At 54.8% G+C, this 13328-nt stretch overlaps 3 protein-coding genes across 3 annotated transcripts; 1 reads left to right on the top strand and 2 right to left on the bottom strand.

The window, feature by feature from the left end:
• Positions 1–1275: 1275 nt before the first annotated feature.
• On the bottom strand, positions 1276–2931 carry GNI_167080 (putative transmembrane protein; the record flags this gene model as incomplete). Its single annotated transcript, XM_011134913.1, has 1 exon — positions 1276–2931. The coding sequence occupies one exon, from the start codon at positions 2929–2931 to the stop codon at positions 1276–1278; it is 1656 nt and encodes a 551-aa protein (XP_011133215.1).
• Positions 2932–3403: 472 nt separating this feature from the next.
• Positions 3404–5203, bottom strand: GNI_167070 (GLTT repeat (6 copies) protein; the record flags this gene model as incomplete). Its single annotated transcript, XM_011134912.1, has 1 exon — positions 3404–5203. One exon carries the CDS (start codon positions 5201–5203, stop codon positions 3404–3406), a length of 1800 nt encoding a protein of 599 aa, XP_011133214.1.
• Positions 5204–10931: 5728 nt separating this feature from the next.
• On the top strand, positions 10932–12687 carry GNI_167060 (hypothetical protein; the record flags this gene model as incomplete). Its single annotated transcript, XM_011134911.1, has 2 exons — positions 10932–11625; positions 11663–12687. The coding sequence occupies 2 exons, from the start codon at positions 10932–10934 to the stop codon at positions 12685–12687; spliced, it is 1719 nt and encodes a 572-aa protein (XP_011133213.1).
• Between the last annotated feature and the right edge of the window lie 641 nt (positions 12688–13328).

The raw sequence follows: 13328 nt of genomic DNA, 5'->3' as shown, positions 1-13328 counted from the left end.
TCCGCTCAGTGCCTTGGCGTACGCGCTCATCGTGGACGTCATGGCCGGTGAGCGTACCCTGGAGGAGGCCCGGAGGGTCATCCGGGAAACGCCGGCGGGTGTCTGGGCCCCCCTGTCCGGGATCCGGACCATTATCTTGTTGGAGGACGTACGCGGAGGAGGCCGTCGCGCGGATGCGACGGCGCGCAAACGGTATCGATACCATGTGACCCGGTACGTGATGGTGCAGAACGAGGTATTCGCGACGCTGGCCGAGCGCGTCGGGGCGTGCGTGCTCCACCACCGGAAGGGGGCAAGACATGGGAGCGGAAACCCCGGGAAATGGCAGTTAATTAAGGTGCCGCCCCGGGGCCGGGTTCGCATGGTCGGCATCAGGGTTATTGTCGGTAGTTAGGATGGGGGTTTTTGGGGAAAAGAGGGATTTTTAGAAAAATAGTAGGAGTAACCGTAGACGATGCGAGAGTTTGTAATAATCTCAAATTACCTGCTCGAAGCCATCTTCCCTGTACCCCCTTTCTTCAACCCCTGCCCTCGGCGCGTCGTACACCCGCATACGACTCACGTCGTTCAGCCAGTCAAACTCGTCACACTCATCCATCCCCAACTTCCACGAGTGCTCACCAAAACCACCGCCGAACACGCGCGCTCACCCGGCACACTCAAGTCAATCACCCACGGCACACAGTCACTAGTTTCCGGACGGCTACCATCGAAATTAACCACTGCAACCAGCAAGTCCAGGCTTACCTCATTCGATCCTGAGCACGAAGTTGTCCGCATACAAAAAAATTAAATTCTGGTTGATAGAGGTTGACGCCACCGCTACGTCTAAAAAAAACTCGATCTTGCCTCTGTTACGTCTTAGGGGTGTCGTCCTCGATTCGAACCATTGTCACTTCCGACTCATCATTCTTTTCGAGGACGACTCCTCGCAAACTCTCCACCGGCCTTCGTTGCTATGCAGTCAGTGAACAGTTTCATAGTGGTGACTCCCGGTCCGGAGGTGTCTTGTGCAGCCCAGTCTCTGCCGATCGGCCTGCAACTCAATTTTTATCACGTTTGACACGGCGACAGCCCGTTTGACACGGCGACAGCCCCCCATACAGCGTACGACGACTCACTCATTTCCGGACGCCGGCTACCACCCGCCGGGCTGACCGATGCAACCAACTCACACCCTCCCGTGCACGAAATTGGACAAAATAAATTGTGGATTTGTTGTTAGGATTTAATAATTGCGACGTGCTGGTCCTTTGAGTCAGCTCGCACAGGTGGTTAGTTGCGACAGACAAATTCACATTTCTTGAGATCATTAATACCGTTGGCATGATGCCTGGCTCGGCTGTATAAGTTCTTCAGGGATACATAAAAGTCGGCAATGTCAATACGGCGGTTTTTAGAGAATTCGTGGACGATGCAGGTGGCAGTTGCGTAGCGACATGTGCAGTTGTGGATTTCATTTTGGAAGCGTTCAGTTTCGCAAGCGGGGGGTGTACAGGAAGTAGTGCACTTGGGATCCGACTTGAATTCCAGCAAAGCGTCTGCGGCCTGCAGTGTCGCGTTTGGCCCGATCCCGTCACCTGGTCGCAGTTCCTGAGAGATTTCCCGCCGCAACAGCTGCAGCGTCTCAGTCCCACTTCGGCAGTGCTGCATAACCCGGGCATCCGTGAAACCGTCGTCCATACGACTAAACGCACCCACCACGTCGTTATAGTCGTACTTAAACGGGGACCCGTAGTAGTAGCAGATGATCTCTCCATTCTCTGTCTGAGCCATCATGGCTCCACGTCCGGTTTCACACACGGGGCCCTGCCCGTTTTCCCACATATGCGCACATGTGGCATTGTCTGGCTCCCTCAACAGCATCAACTCCTCAGCTGCCAGCTTCTTCGTCATGTTCCAATGGGCAACATCAGGCCTCCATTCTTCATTCGTGCTCCACACACCCGTAGTCAAAACCGGGGTGCTGCCCGGTTTCCAACTGCTCGTGACCATACTAGCCAATTCGGAGCTGCCCGATTCGGAGCTGCCCAATTCGGGGCTGCCCAATTCGGGGCTGCCCTGGTCGCTGAAAGAGTGTGTGGCAGTAAGCGGCTTTCCGGCGGCCTTCAAATACAGGCCCACACCACCTACTACGCAAAGGGCTGCGATGCCCCCGGCCGCCGCCCACCGGCGCCACGTCTTGCGCTGGCAACCTCGATGCGGTGAGCCCCACTCCAAGTCGAGCTCGACCCCCGTGAAGGCACGCACCATCTCCACCATACTGCCCTCCCCTGCCGGCCGGACCGCGGCTCGAACCACCGACTCCCAGCTTTCCGGCAAGCATGACAACAGGTCAGGCAGCTCTTCTTCTGTCGGTGCACGACCATACACCACCACTGGCATGTGCTCTCCAGTGTCCGCGGCAGCCAGCTCCGCACGGGTCTTGCCGAACACTTCCCGACAAATTTCATCTACCACCCGCGGGTTCTTCCCAAGCGCGCCCGTTTCCTCAACGTGCTTCTCAATGGCACTGAGGATAACGGTCTCAACAAATCTGCCTTCCTGCTCTCCAGAATTCAGAATTCGAAACTTGCTAGAATCACGCATCAAATCGAAAGGGACAACACCCTCTAAAAAATCTTCGCCTTCGCCTTCCAAAGCAAATGCTGCGTTGGTGACTCCGTCAGAGGTCTCCAACAGGGATACTGAGTGGTCCTCTTCAAGAGCATCCTCTTGAGAGTAATGTGGCCTCCGTCCTCTGTTCAGTTTCTGCACCTCAGTCAAAGGCAACAAAACCACGGCTTGGACCTTCGCTTCCCCGGTCACGACGATTTCCACCACCTGCGCAGTGCAGTCGTTCGTCAATTCAGCCAGGGTCCCTTCCGGAGTGAGCATCGACGCCAATAAACCCGTTCTTCCACAACTTGCTGAAGCGGCTACTGTCCTCATCGAATTTAAACTTTAATTTAAGCCCACCGTGGTTTTTCCGAAACATTCCACCGTCAGTCAGGCTCACCGTGCCGAGACTCGAACCATCGACCGACTGATTTCAAAATTGTTGAGTGAAGTTATTCAGAAGAGGTAAAGGCCGCCAGCAATGCAAACGGCGAAACGGTCCGCATACTGCGCCAATGGCAAACGACCTTGTCCGGTGGAAGGTTCTCCTCAACCGGCCGGGCCGCGTCTCGAACCGCCGACTTCCAGCGGCAACAGGTCGGGCAGGTCTTCTTCTGTCGGTGGACGATTGAACACGGCGTTTGTCCTCCCGTATCTGCCGACTCGGGTAATTTTCCTCGACGATTCCTTCAGTCCATTTAACAAGTGGGCATTTAACAAGTACGCCTGTCATGTGTGCACACATCTCACGTCTAAAAAATGATCCCAATCTCGGCGTTTAGTCGAAGTGTGCCATGTCGCCGGCCTAGTTGTCACAGGTGTAAAGACATTTGAGATGTTTTTTGCTTTTCTCTTTCCGGGTTTGGTCAACTTGACGTGTTGCGTTTTCGATGAGCGATGACATGAGCACATGAGGCTGGGTCATGTGTGCCGACACGTGGCCATTGGTGAGGCATACGACGGTGGCTGTGTTGCATTGGCAGTGGTGGATCCGCTGTTTGAAACTTGCGCTTCTACATTCCGGCTCTGTACAGTGGCCATTGCACGCGATCTCAACCGGGACTGCTGTATTCCTCCCAGTGGACTGCTGGTCTTCAGATGTTTCGGAGTGCCGGACCGCGTCAGAGGAGTGCCGGACCGCGTCAGAGGAGTGCTGTGCAGTCTTGCAACTGCGCTCGCACGCAGTGTGATCAAGAATCGTGCCAGCATGCCTCATGCTCTGAAGCGCAGTCATCTCGACGTCCTTTGAATCGTACGGCGACCCGAAGTACCAACAGTGAACCTGGCCCTCAGACTTTCTACACATGACGACCCCCGCTGTTGAGCCGCCCTCACAGAAAGACGACTTTTGTTGTGCCCGCTGTTCCCACATTCCAGCGCACACCGCGTCGTTCTCTTCGCGCAATTGAGCCAACTCAGCAGCCGGAATGATCGCGTACGCGTCCGCGGCCGTCGACGTGACCAACCCGTCGGTGACCAACCCGTCGGTGACCAACCCGTCGGTGACCAACCCGTCGGTGACCAACCCGTCGGTGACCAACCCGTCGGTGCCGTTTAATAAGCCGCTCACGTTGGTCAGCCTGGCGCCTGAACTCGTGCCACTGGTCCAATCGCCGATGGTCATGCCGTTGGTCGTGCCGCTGGTCGTGTGGTTAGTCGTGCCAATGGTCGTGTGGCTTGTCGTGCGGCCGAGCATTCCATCCCAGGATCTCACGCGGTCGAGTGACGAAGCAACGCTGTTGCGCAGCTTCCACAGCACGATGGCACCAGTGGCTGTGCACCCGACCAAGGCGCCTGCGTATAACTTTAACTTGGATAAGCGCTGTCGACGAAAGAAGCCCCATTCCGGATCTCGCACTACGGCTTTGAAGAATAGGTCTTCCACATGGTCCTCGGCTGCTGGCCGGGCTGCAGCTCGAACCACCCATGCCCAGTCTTTAGGCAAGCGTGGTAACACGTCGGGCAGTTCTTCTTCTGTCAGTTCGCGACAGGACAGCACAATGAGGGGTCCTGTGGGTGTTGGTGCCATCGTGGGTGTTGACATGACCACACGTGTGTGGTCTCCAAGCTCCGCACGGGTCTTACCGAACACCTCCCAACAAAGTGCGTCAACCACCAGCGGGTTCTTCTCAAACGCACCCGTTTCGTCAATATGCTTCTGAATGGAACTGAAGATAACGGACTCGATAAAGTCGTCTGTCTGCTCACCCGAACGGAGGATCCTAAACTTGCTGGGGTCATGCACCAGGTCAAAGGTGGCAAAATTATCCTCTTCCATGTTGTTGTTTGCAGTCGAGTCAGACGTTGTTGACCTCCTATACTCAACACGCACGGAATCGCCACGGGTTCCGTTGGCGTAAATCTCCATCGAGCAAGTAGCCTCATCTGATGGCTTTGTCTTGCTCTCCACGTCGTGCAATTTCCACGACTCACTCCAGGGCAACAAGACCACGGCACGAACCTTAGCTTCCCTACCAGCCACTCCAATCTCGATCATTTGCGCAGTGCAATCCTCCAATGTGGACATGGTTCCTTCAATAGTAAGCAAGGACGCAACCATCCCCGCATTCATATCACTTGTTGAAGTCGCTACTACTGTTCTCATTATCGTAAAGTTCACTTTTAATTCTTGCCCGTAAATATCGGCCTCAGGCCTGGAAGTCAGACCTGGAATTCAGACCTGGAATTCAGACCTGGAATTCAGACCTGGAATTCAGACCTGGAATTCAGACCTGGAATTCAAAAGGTCACTGAAGGGTTGGGTAAGTGGGGTGAACAAACTCTGTGGTCACTGGCATCGGTATGTACTTGGAATCAGAGCGCATCCGATCCGATCCGATGTACACCTTCCGAGACCGCGGTAAGTGTGTGCGTGCGTGTGCGTGTGTGTGAGACATAACTGGACGGTCATGTAGGTAAAAAATTGAGAACAACCACAATGAAGTCGTCCGAAGTTAAGCAGGATTCAATAAAGCTCGAGAGCGCGATCGTGAGTCTGAGTGGGATCGCGTTGCCCGCTGTGTCTTTCACCCAAGGTTCCCATCCGACGATCGTAGATGCATCCCGACTGCCCAAGTTACACTGGGTGAAGGAATCCAAGTCCACATGGCAGCCGGAACGAGCGGCTCTCATGAAGGGTTTGAAAGTGTTAAGAAAGCTACCTGACGGCGTGTTGGGTGAACACCTCCCCTCGGGATGGTTAACCCATGAGTCACACCACCACGGGTGGAAGAAGGCCATGCTTACGGACCCGGACGAGCACGTCAGTCGATGGTCGACTTTCGTGACCAACCCACACTTCGAACACCGTCTCCTGACGACCACCAGCCAATTCCTAGAAGCACTGAACCACATTGCCAGCGAAAACCCCCACCATTGCGGCCTTGATCATCATGACAGGACCCGAGTTCATAAATGGGTAGAAAGATTCGGACCAATAGCACGCCAGCACAACCACAACTCCCATGAACAAGTCCACCACATTGTTCATCAACTACCTGAAAAGAAGCTCTCCAAACTCGTCGACAGCTACGCCACCTACCACCGAGACCGTGACTTCGCCCTGCCAGTTCATGGCTCATCCCACGACCATCATCACGACCATCATCATGACCATCATCATGACCATCATCATGACCATTATCATGACCATCATCACGACCATCACCACGGACACTAGATGTCCATCGTCCCGGCTATCGGCTTCAGACGCTGTCTCAAAGCTGGGTGGCCGAAGACCGCGACACGCCGAGAGCGACATCCAGAAACCCCCACGGACGGGCTCCTCCCCTCTTGTAAGAGGGTCGTCGCCGGCGGGTCGCCTTTTTTATCGTTTAATTGCTTCCCGTTCAATGACTGTTCCTTTCCCGTTCGATCTCGTTGCCATTCTTCTTCGAAGAACAAGTCCTTAGAAGAACAAGTCCTTCGGGGAATAGGTCCGGAAGGTTCACTCGCCAGACCTCATCCACCCAGTCCCATTCGCCAGTGGTTCTAATACCTCTCCCCATGGGCATTGTCAGACGAGGGAGGCCATTCAGATGTCAGCTCGAGAAACCGCCCCGCATCGATCAAATGTTGAGCCAAAAAAACCGGGGGCAGTTTGGGAGAGGAATCGCCAAACGGCGAAAACCTGGTTGGGGTAAGACGCTGGCTGGAATGAGGAGTTAATTGCAGCGGGCGGAGGACACGACTGTGGTGTATTGGTGGGTGACTTTTGGGTTAAACAATTCGCGAGGGCCAGGGGTGGTGGTCAAGGACGGGGGAGTGGTCAGGGAAAGTAGTGGTCAGCGTCATGGGGAAGTGGTCATGGGGAAGTGGTCATGGGGAAGTGGTCAAGTGGAGAGTCTTGTCCGTGGTGGGTTGGGGCGTCCCTGTTGTCGTTGTCCCTGGGTTCGACTCACGCCCCTCCTACCTCAGAAGGAATTTGAAACTATGCCCAGGATTTGGATCTCTGAAGTGTTCAAGACCTTCGCGCGTATCGGGGTCGATTGCTGTACATCATTGTACCAAACAAAAACCATTAATTTTTTTCCTTTAACACAACTAACCGCCAGGGAAGTCGCTAACCTTTACGCCCTGATGGCAAAAGCTGGCATTACGAGAGGACTGGCGCTATTCCAGAACGGAGCCACCGCCAGGATAGGTCCTTCTGTTACACGTGGCCGAGGTCGAGGCCGAGGCCGCGGAAGAGGCAGAGGGCAATAGGATACCGGACGGCGATCTAAACCCTAAACCCTAAACCTTATTAACCGAAATTGCCCACGACATTCAGGCAGTAATTAAATACTGCCAAAAAGAAGACACCGCAATCAATAGGAGGAACGTTTTTCGAAGACGGTGAAGAACCAGAATGCGCAAAGGAAAAAAGCGAGACATGACAATAGAAGCCCCACTGAACCAGATGCTAAGACATCACTCGGCAGTATCCGCTTACCACAAGCCAAAATAAAACCGTCACACAAGTCCGCGACAAGCCAAGCGTGATTGTTTTCTGGGGACCACCCGGCACAGGCAAAAGCCACAACGCCAGATGCTTGACCGAAGAATAAAGCCGTCTGGACCATGGGTACACCGGCCAGCCAACAGTAATTTTCGACGACTTTTACTCGTCAGAAAGATACTACGATATGTTAAGATGGCTGAGTGAAAATCGACTGACTTAAACTACGTGATAACTAGCAACCAAGACCCAGATGAGTGGTACCCTCAGATTCCAGATAAAAGCGCAAACCATCGCGTCCTCGAGGGTCTGCTGGGGGTCCTCACTTCGTTTGAACCTCCTTGCCTTGTTTTGATGTAACTCGAACGTTGCACCCGGCTGGCCGTATCTTTCCACCCGGCTGGCCGTATCTTTCCACCCGGCTGGCCGTATCTTTCCACCTCGTGTGGGTTGTGTTTACCATCTTCATTAGGAGTGGCCACTTGGACGCGAACCACCTTGGCGTCTCCGGTCCGTTCAGGCACGGGGTCGACGAACACCACGACGATATCTCTCCTGTTCGGTCGATGGGTCTTCCTCTAACGGCCGGTTTCTGAGGAGAGACTCGACCATTCGCTCTCGGAGCATTTGTTGTCGCACATGCTTGCGTTCTTGTTCCCGGCTTAGTGGGATCATGTCCAGAATGGGGAGTTTGCCGAACACTGCCTCGTACGGGGATGTGTTTATCGCAGAGTTACGTTGTCCACGCTGGTGAGGTACTGACCATTGTGGTTCGTCCTGACCGTGAAGTGCGAGAGGAAACTTTGTAGCTCATTCTTGCTGTTGGGGGGCGGTGCGCCGGCGATTGCTCGAAACTTCTTCTCCTGGACCTTTATGCCCGTCTGGCCGACGACGTGCCCGAGGTACTCCACTTCATCCTTGAACCATTCGCTCTTGTCCAGGCGCAAGTAGAACCGGTCTTCCATTAAAAACCCGTACGCTGTCCAAGTCCTGTCCACAATGTCGTCGATGTAGCATTCTCTCCAAGCAGCGGTGCGAAGCAGGAATCCATTGAGCGTTGGAACTCAGCGAGCTAGTCTTTGAGAACTTGGAACTCAGTCTTCGAATGAGAGAACATTGAACTCAAAAAGACTAATCGGAGTTATAAAGGCGGTGAGCGCCTTGCACCGGTGCTCGATTGGCACGTTCCAGGTCATGTCTAATGTGCAATAGTATCTCTGTCTAGCCAGGTCGCAGGTGGTCTCAGATGCGTGGAAGGGGGTAGGAGATGGCCGCGTTGAGCCTGGGGTAGTTGATGACGCACCTCCATTCTCCGGTTTTCTTCTTAACAAAGTGAGGAGCGGCAGACCACCCGCTCTTGGAGAGTCGGATGACTCCTAGCTCCAGTTGCTTCGCGGCCTGCTTCTTCAACTCCTTTAGCATTTCGGGTTCGTACCCTGGCCTTGTGCGGGCGTCCTGAGACCTCGAACCGTGCTTCGTACTTGACCTGCGCCACCTTGGGGTCTTCCCACGTGTCCTTGAACTCCTGTCGTGGCCCCCCTTGGTGGGTCCAAGGGCGGGGGCAGAGTGCCGGATCCTAGTACCGTGTCGATTCTCATGCTTTGTTTTGAGAATGGCAAGCCCGCTCTCTGTGTCGCGCTCTCTAAGTTCGGCGTCGGTATCCATGAAGAACTGCAACGGGGTATTACATGCCTGGGACATGACTCTCATCAGCACACGACACAACAACGTAATCCTCCACAAAGCCCCCCTCATAACACCGCGAACCTCCTGAGACCGTACTTGGCGTAGCATCCGCAGTCTCGCACGGATGCTCGCCCTTATCAGATCATGGGTAACCCGTACTCGTTGTAGGTAACTACCAATCCAATCCTGCCTGATCGTCCGACATATATGTAAAGCGCATTCCCTATCGTGGGTTTCACGCGTTCTATTCGTTGTCGACTGCGCTGATTAGGTCTTTTGCTACGTTCGTGACGTGCTTGGTTTTCTGTATAATCCGGCGAATCTTCACCAGCGAGTTTCGAACGCCCAACTTATGGATAAGTTAAGATATAAGGATCTACGAACAATGGATCAACGAACGACTCAAAGACGAGTCGATAGTTCACATAAAGACAGGCTATGTCAAAGCCCTACTAAACCCATACGTGGCCTTCCATGCAGTACCACTTGCGCATCACCAGCAACCATACTACAGTCTTCTGGACCCGGCAGGGAACAGTTATGCAAAGATGCCGATGGGCGCGAAGACCAAGATGACATAGTCGTCGCTGCGGACACGAACTCGACGAACGATATAGAAGGATAATCAATCACTTATGAGCCTTCGGGTTTAAGATCAACCCGGACAAGTCTTCGAAAGCGGACTCATCGCTACCACTTACACACACGATAACGACCAGACAACCACCTCGTGGCCTGGAGGAGATTATGCGCGATGATTCATCCGTATATAGTAGTCTCGACTCAGAACCAGATATATCCGATACTATGTGTGATTTTGAGTAAGGCTGTCCTTGCGATGTTTCTGTCACAGAGTGGATGGGCTTCCGGTATGCGTCCTGGTAGTATGTAATGCGGCACACCTTTCTCCAATGTTTCTGGGTACGTCCAGCAGGTCGAATTGCCTCGACTGTGGGATTCTGTTCCACAGCAGTTGAATCATGGCGGTTTCTCCCATGTTGAATGCTGCATGTCGGACCGCGGCCGCTACAGAGTCGACCCAGTCTTCGAATCGCTCCTCGTCGGCTTCGGGCGGCTCCTCGTCGGCTTCGGGCGGCAGACTCGTGAAACCCACCCTCTCGTTTCTTCGGACTTGTCCGTCGGCTCGGGAACCTCGGCATGTAGCGGAAGCCCACAGCACCCTCTACTTATCCAGCAGCTGTCGCCAGTGAGTTGTCCATGGTAGGTTGGGAGGCCGGGGCATCACTGTTGCCGTTGTCCCTGGGTTCAGCACAGCTGTTGATGACCGTTGGAGCGAGCAGGCCATGGTGACCACCACCGGAGAGACTGTCCATGCTGTTGTATACGGTTATCGCTACGCCGACATAGCGGGAAAAAAATTTCAGACATAACACTAAGTCGTGTGCACACTAAGTCGTGTGCGAGGTCACCAGCCGTGATGTCCGGCACTTGTCCTGGCATGTGTGGGTGTTAGACCATGTCTTGGACAGCGCGGGTTGTTTCAAACAAACCGGCTCCAACAATTTGTCCCCAACATGATTCTTCACACTCGGATCCCTTGCGTGCATTTGGGGCCACGGTTCGTGTCCGAGCATGTCCTTGTTATGCTTCATGCGGGAGTCCGCTCCGTAGGTACATTACTCGTCATATTGTGCCATTACGTTTGTCCCCACTCCCGTTCTCGTTCTCGCGTCCGAATTTTTTTACCATGAGGACATTTTCTTTCACAGGGTCGAGCGAAGTGGGCCTGGAGTTGTTGGTTGCGCTGGTTAACCCGGATGGCAGCCGGCCGGAAACTAGCGACTGTGTGCCGTGGGTGATTGACTTGAGTGTGCCGAACCAGCGAGCTTGTTCGGCCGTGATCCTGGTGCCTCGGGAGCACGCGTGGAAGTTGGTTACGGGTCAGCGTGACGCGTTCGACTGGCTAACCGACGTGAGTCGGATGCGTGTGTACGACAAGCGGTGGCAGTGGGGGTCCCAGACGACATGGCAGGCGCCGGAGGCGGGACTGACTGCGTTGGACGAGGATTCGGTCGACGGGTCGAGCAAGTACGTGCAGTCGGTGATCGTGAAGGCCATCGAGAAGCGTTTGGAGGCGAGCCGACTGACGAGTAAGGAGCAGACCGACCCAGTGTGGTTAGACGTGTTCGGAAGGCGGCGTGCGAAAATGCTTACAGCAAACACGCGAGGCGAGAAGGTGCAGGTGGTCTACAGCCGCCCGGTAGTGGAAGAGGAGCTGGAAGAGTTGTTGCCAACACTCCCGACAGGGTGGCGAGAACCGGTACGGGAGGGCGCGCATGTGTCCGAGATCCCGACCGAGAAGCCCATCCAGAAGACTAAGCCGACAGAGACCCGAGTGACCCTGGGAACCTCATCGGGAACGAGACGCACGTGGGGCGACTGTATCCGGCCTGCCTGTGTTGGGAGGTTTTACCATAGCGGGTGTTATCACGTTGATTTTCATAGACAAGCCGAACATGCCGACGTTGAGCCAACAGCAGCTGCTTTCCGTGGAGACGGACTGCGGCACGAATTCGAGCAGCAGCGTGACGTTCCTCGATCCCGGGAATACCTACGCGGACCCGTGCGAGGGCGAAAATGGCATACTTGCGTGCACACACGGCAAGTCCGGCAACGATATCGACTGCTTCCGATTCGGCGGGTACGCCAACACCTTTATGGACACCTGGGAGGCTGCGAAGCACTACTTGAGCCCCGTCCGCTCCGGCGTGGCCACTTGCCTCAACGCCACTGACGACCTGCAAGCGGCAACCAATCTGCGGGCGTCCCGTCCGTGGAGCCGGCTGGAGCAACGGCTTCTTGAAGTCTTGGCCAAGACGAACGAAACTTCTCGAATGCGTGCAGGTGAAACGCTGCCGCTGCCGTGGACGCGGCTGGAGCCTAAGGTGGACGAGATCGTGGCCGGGGCGAACCAGACGTTCCAAGCTCGCAGCATCCTCAACTCGAGGGTCCTGAGTCCGAGGGTCCTGAATCCGAGAGTCACCAACCCTAGCGTTTTCAGCCAGAAGGTGCAAGAGCTGAAACAAAAGATGCCACAGTTCGTCCCCTCTGATGCCACAGCCATAGCCTTTATACCCGGGCAGAATCCGATAAGCGATCGGTGTAGCTTCTCCGCAGTCACCAACTGCACAAGTCTGGAAGCCATCAAGGACTGCTTTTGCGAGTTCCTGCACCTCGAATACGAAACCGGAGGTCAGAAGTCGGATGTCTCCGGTCGCTTTACCAACTGGGCACACGTCATTGACCTTTTCAAGGTGATCGAGACGAACAGCTGCCGGGTCACCTGCCGAGGCGAGACAAAGCCAACTTCCCTTCCCACTGCAAAGACCACTTCCAAAACCACTTCCCAGAGCGTCCTCAACTCGAGGGTCCTGGATCCGAGGGTCGCCAACGCGAAGGCGCCAAGCAATAACGTCGGGCGCTTGTCGATAAGTGATCAGTAGCTTCCCCGAAGTCACCAACTGCACAGAAAGTCTGGAACCGTCAAGGACTGCTTCTGCGAGTCCCTGGAGCTTCACTACGAAGCCGACCGTCAGAAGAGGGGTCGCCCCGGTCGTTCTGTAGCCGGAGTGAACATTCTTAACTTTCTGGAGCATGTCGAGATGAACAGCTGCCGGGCCACCTGCCGAGGCGAAACAAAGCCAACGTCCCTTCTCGCTGCTCACTCAGACCATTTGCCGGGCCACTTCCAAGACCATCCACTAGTTTTTTTACTGACAACTAAGGACGTGTTGGACGAAAGATTGGTTGAACAAAAGAAGGATCACACTGTGCGACGGGAGGCTGCACTAGTAAAGGGATCGCTCGAAACGACAGGTGGAAGTGAACCTACCACTATCTTGTCTAGAAAATGGTCCGTTGAGTGACCTCGCACAGGACTTATGATTGGGGCTTGTAGTCATGTTCGGTAGTAGTCCTGGTGTCTCGGGTTATGGGTCAGCGCGACGCGTTCGACTGGCTGGCCGACGTGGGTCGGATGCGTGTGTACGACAAGCGGCGACCTCGGGTACAAGAGACGGGCGACCTCGGGTACAAGAGACGGGCGACCTCGGGTACAAGAGACGGGCGACCTCGGGTACAAGAG

Source organism: Gregarina niphandrodes, assembly GCF_000223845.1.
Source record: "Gregarina niphandrodes unplaced genomic scaffold scaffold00054, whole genome shotgun sequence".
Lineage (NCBI taxonomy): Eukaryota > Apicomplexa > Conoidasida > Eugregarinorida > Gregarinidae > Gregarina > Gregarina niphandrodes.
The sequence above is the reverse complement of the archived record's forward strand: the minus strand, read 5'-3'. Positions and strand labels throughout refer to the sequence as shown.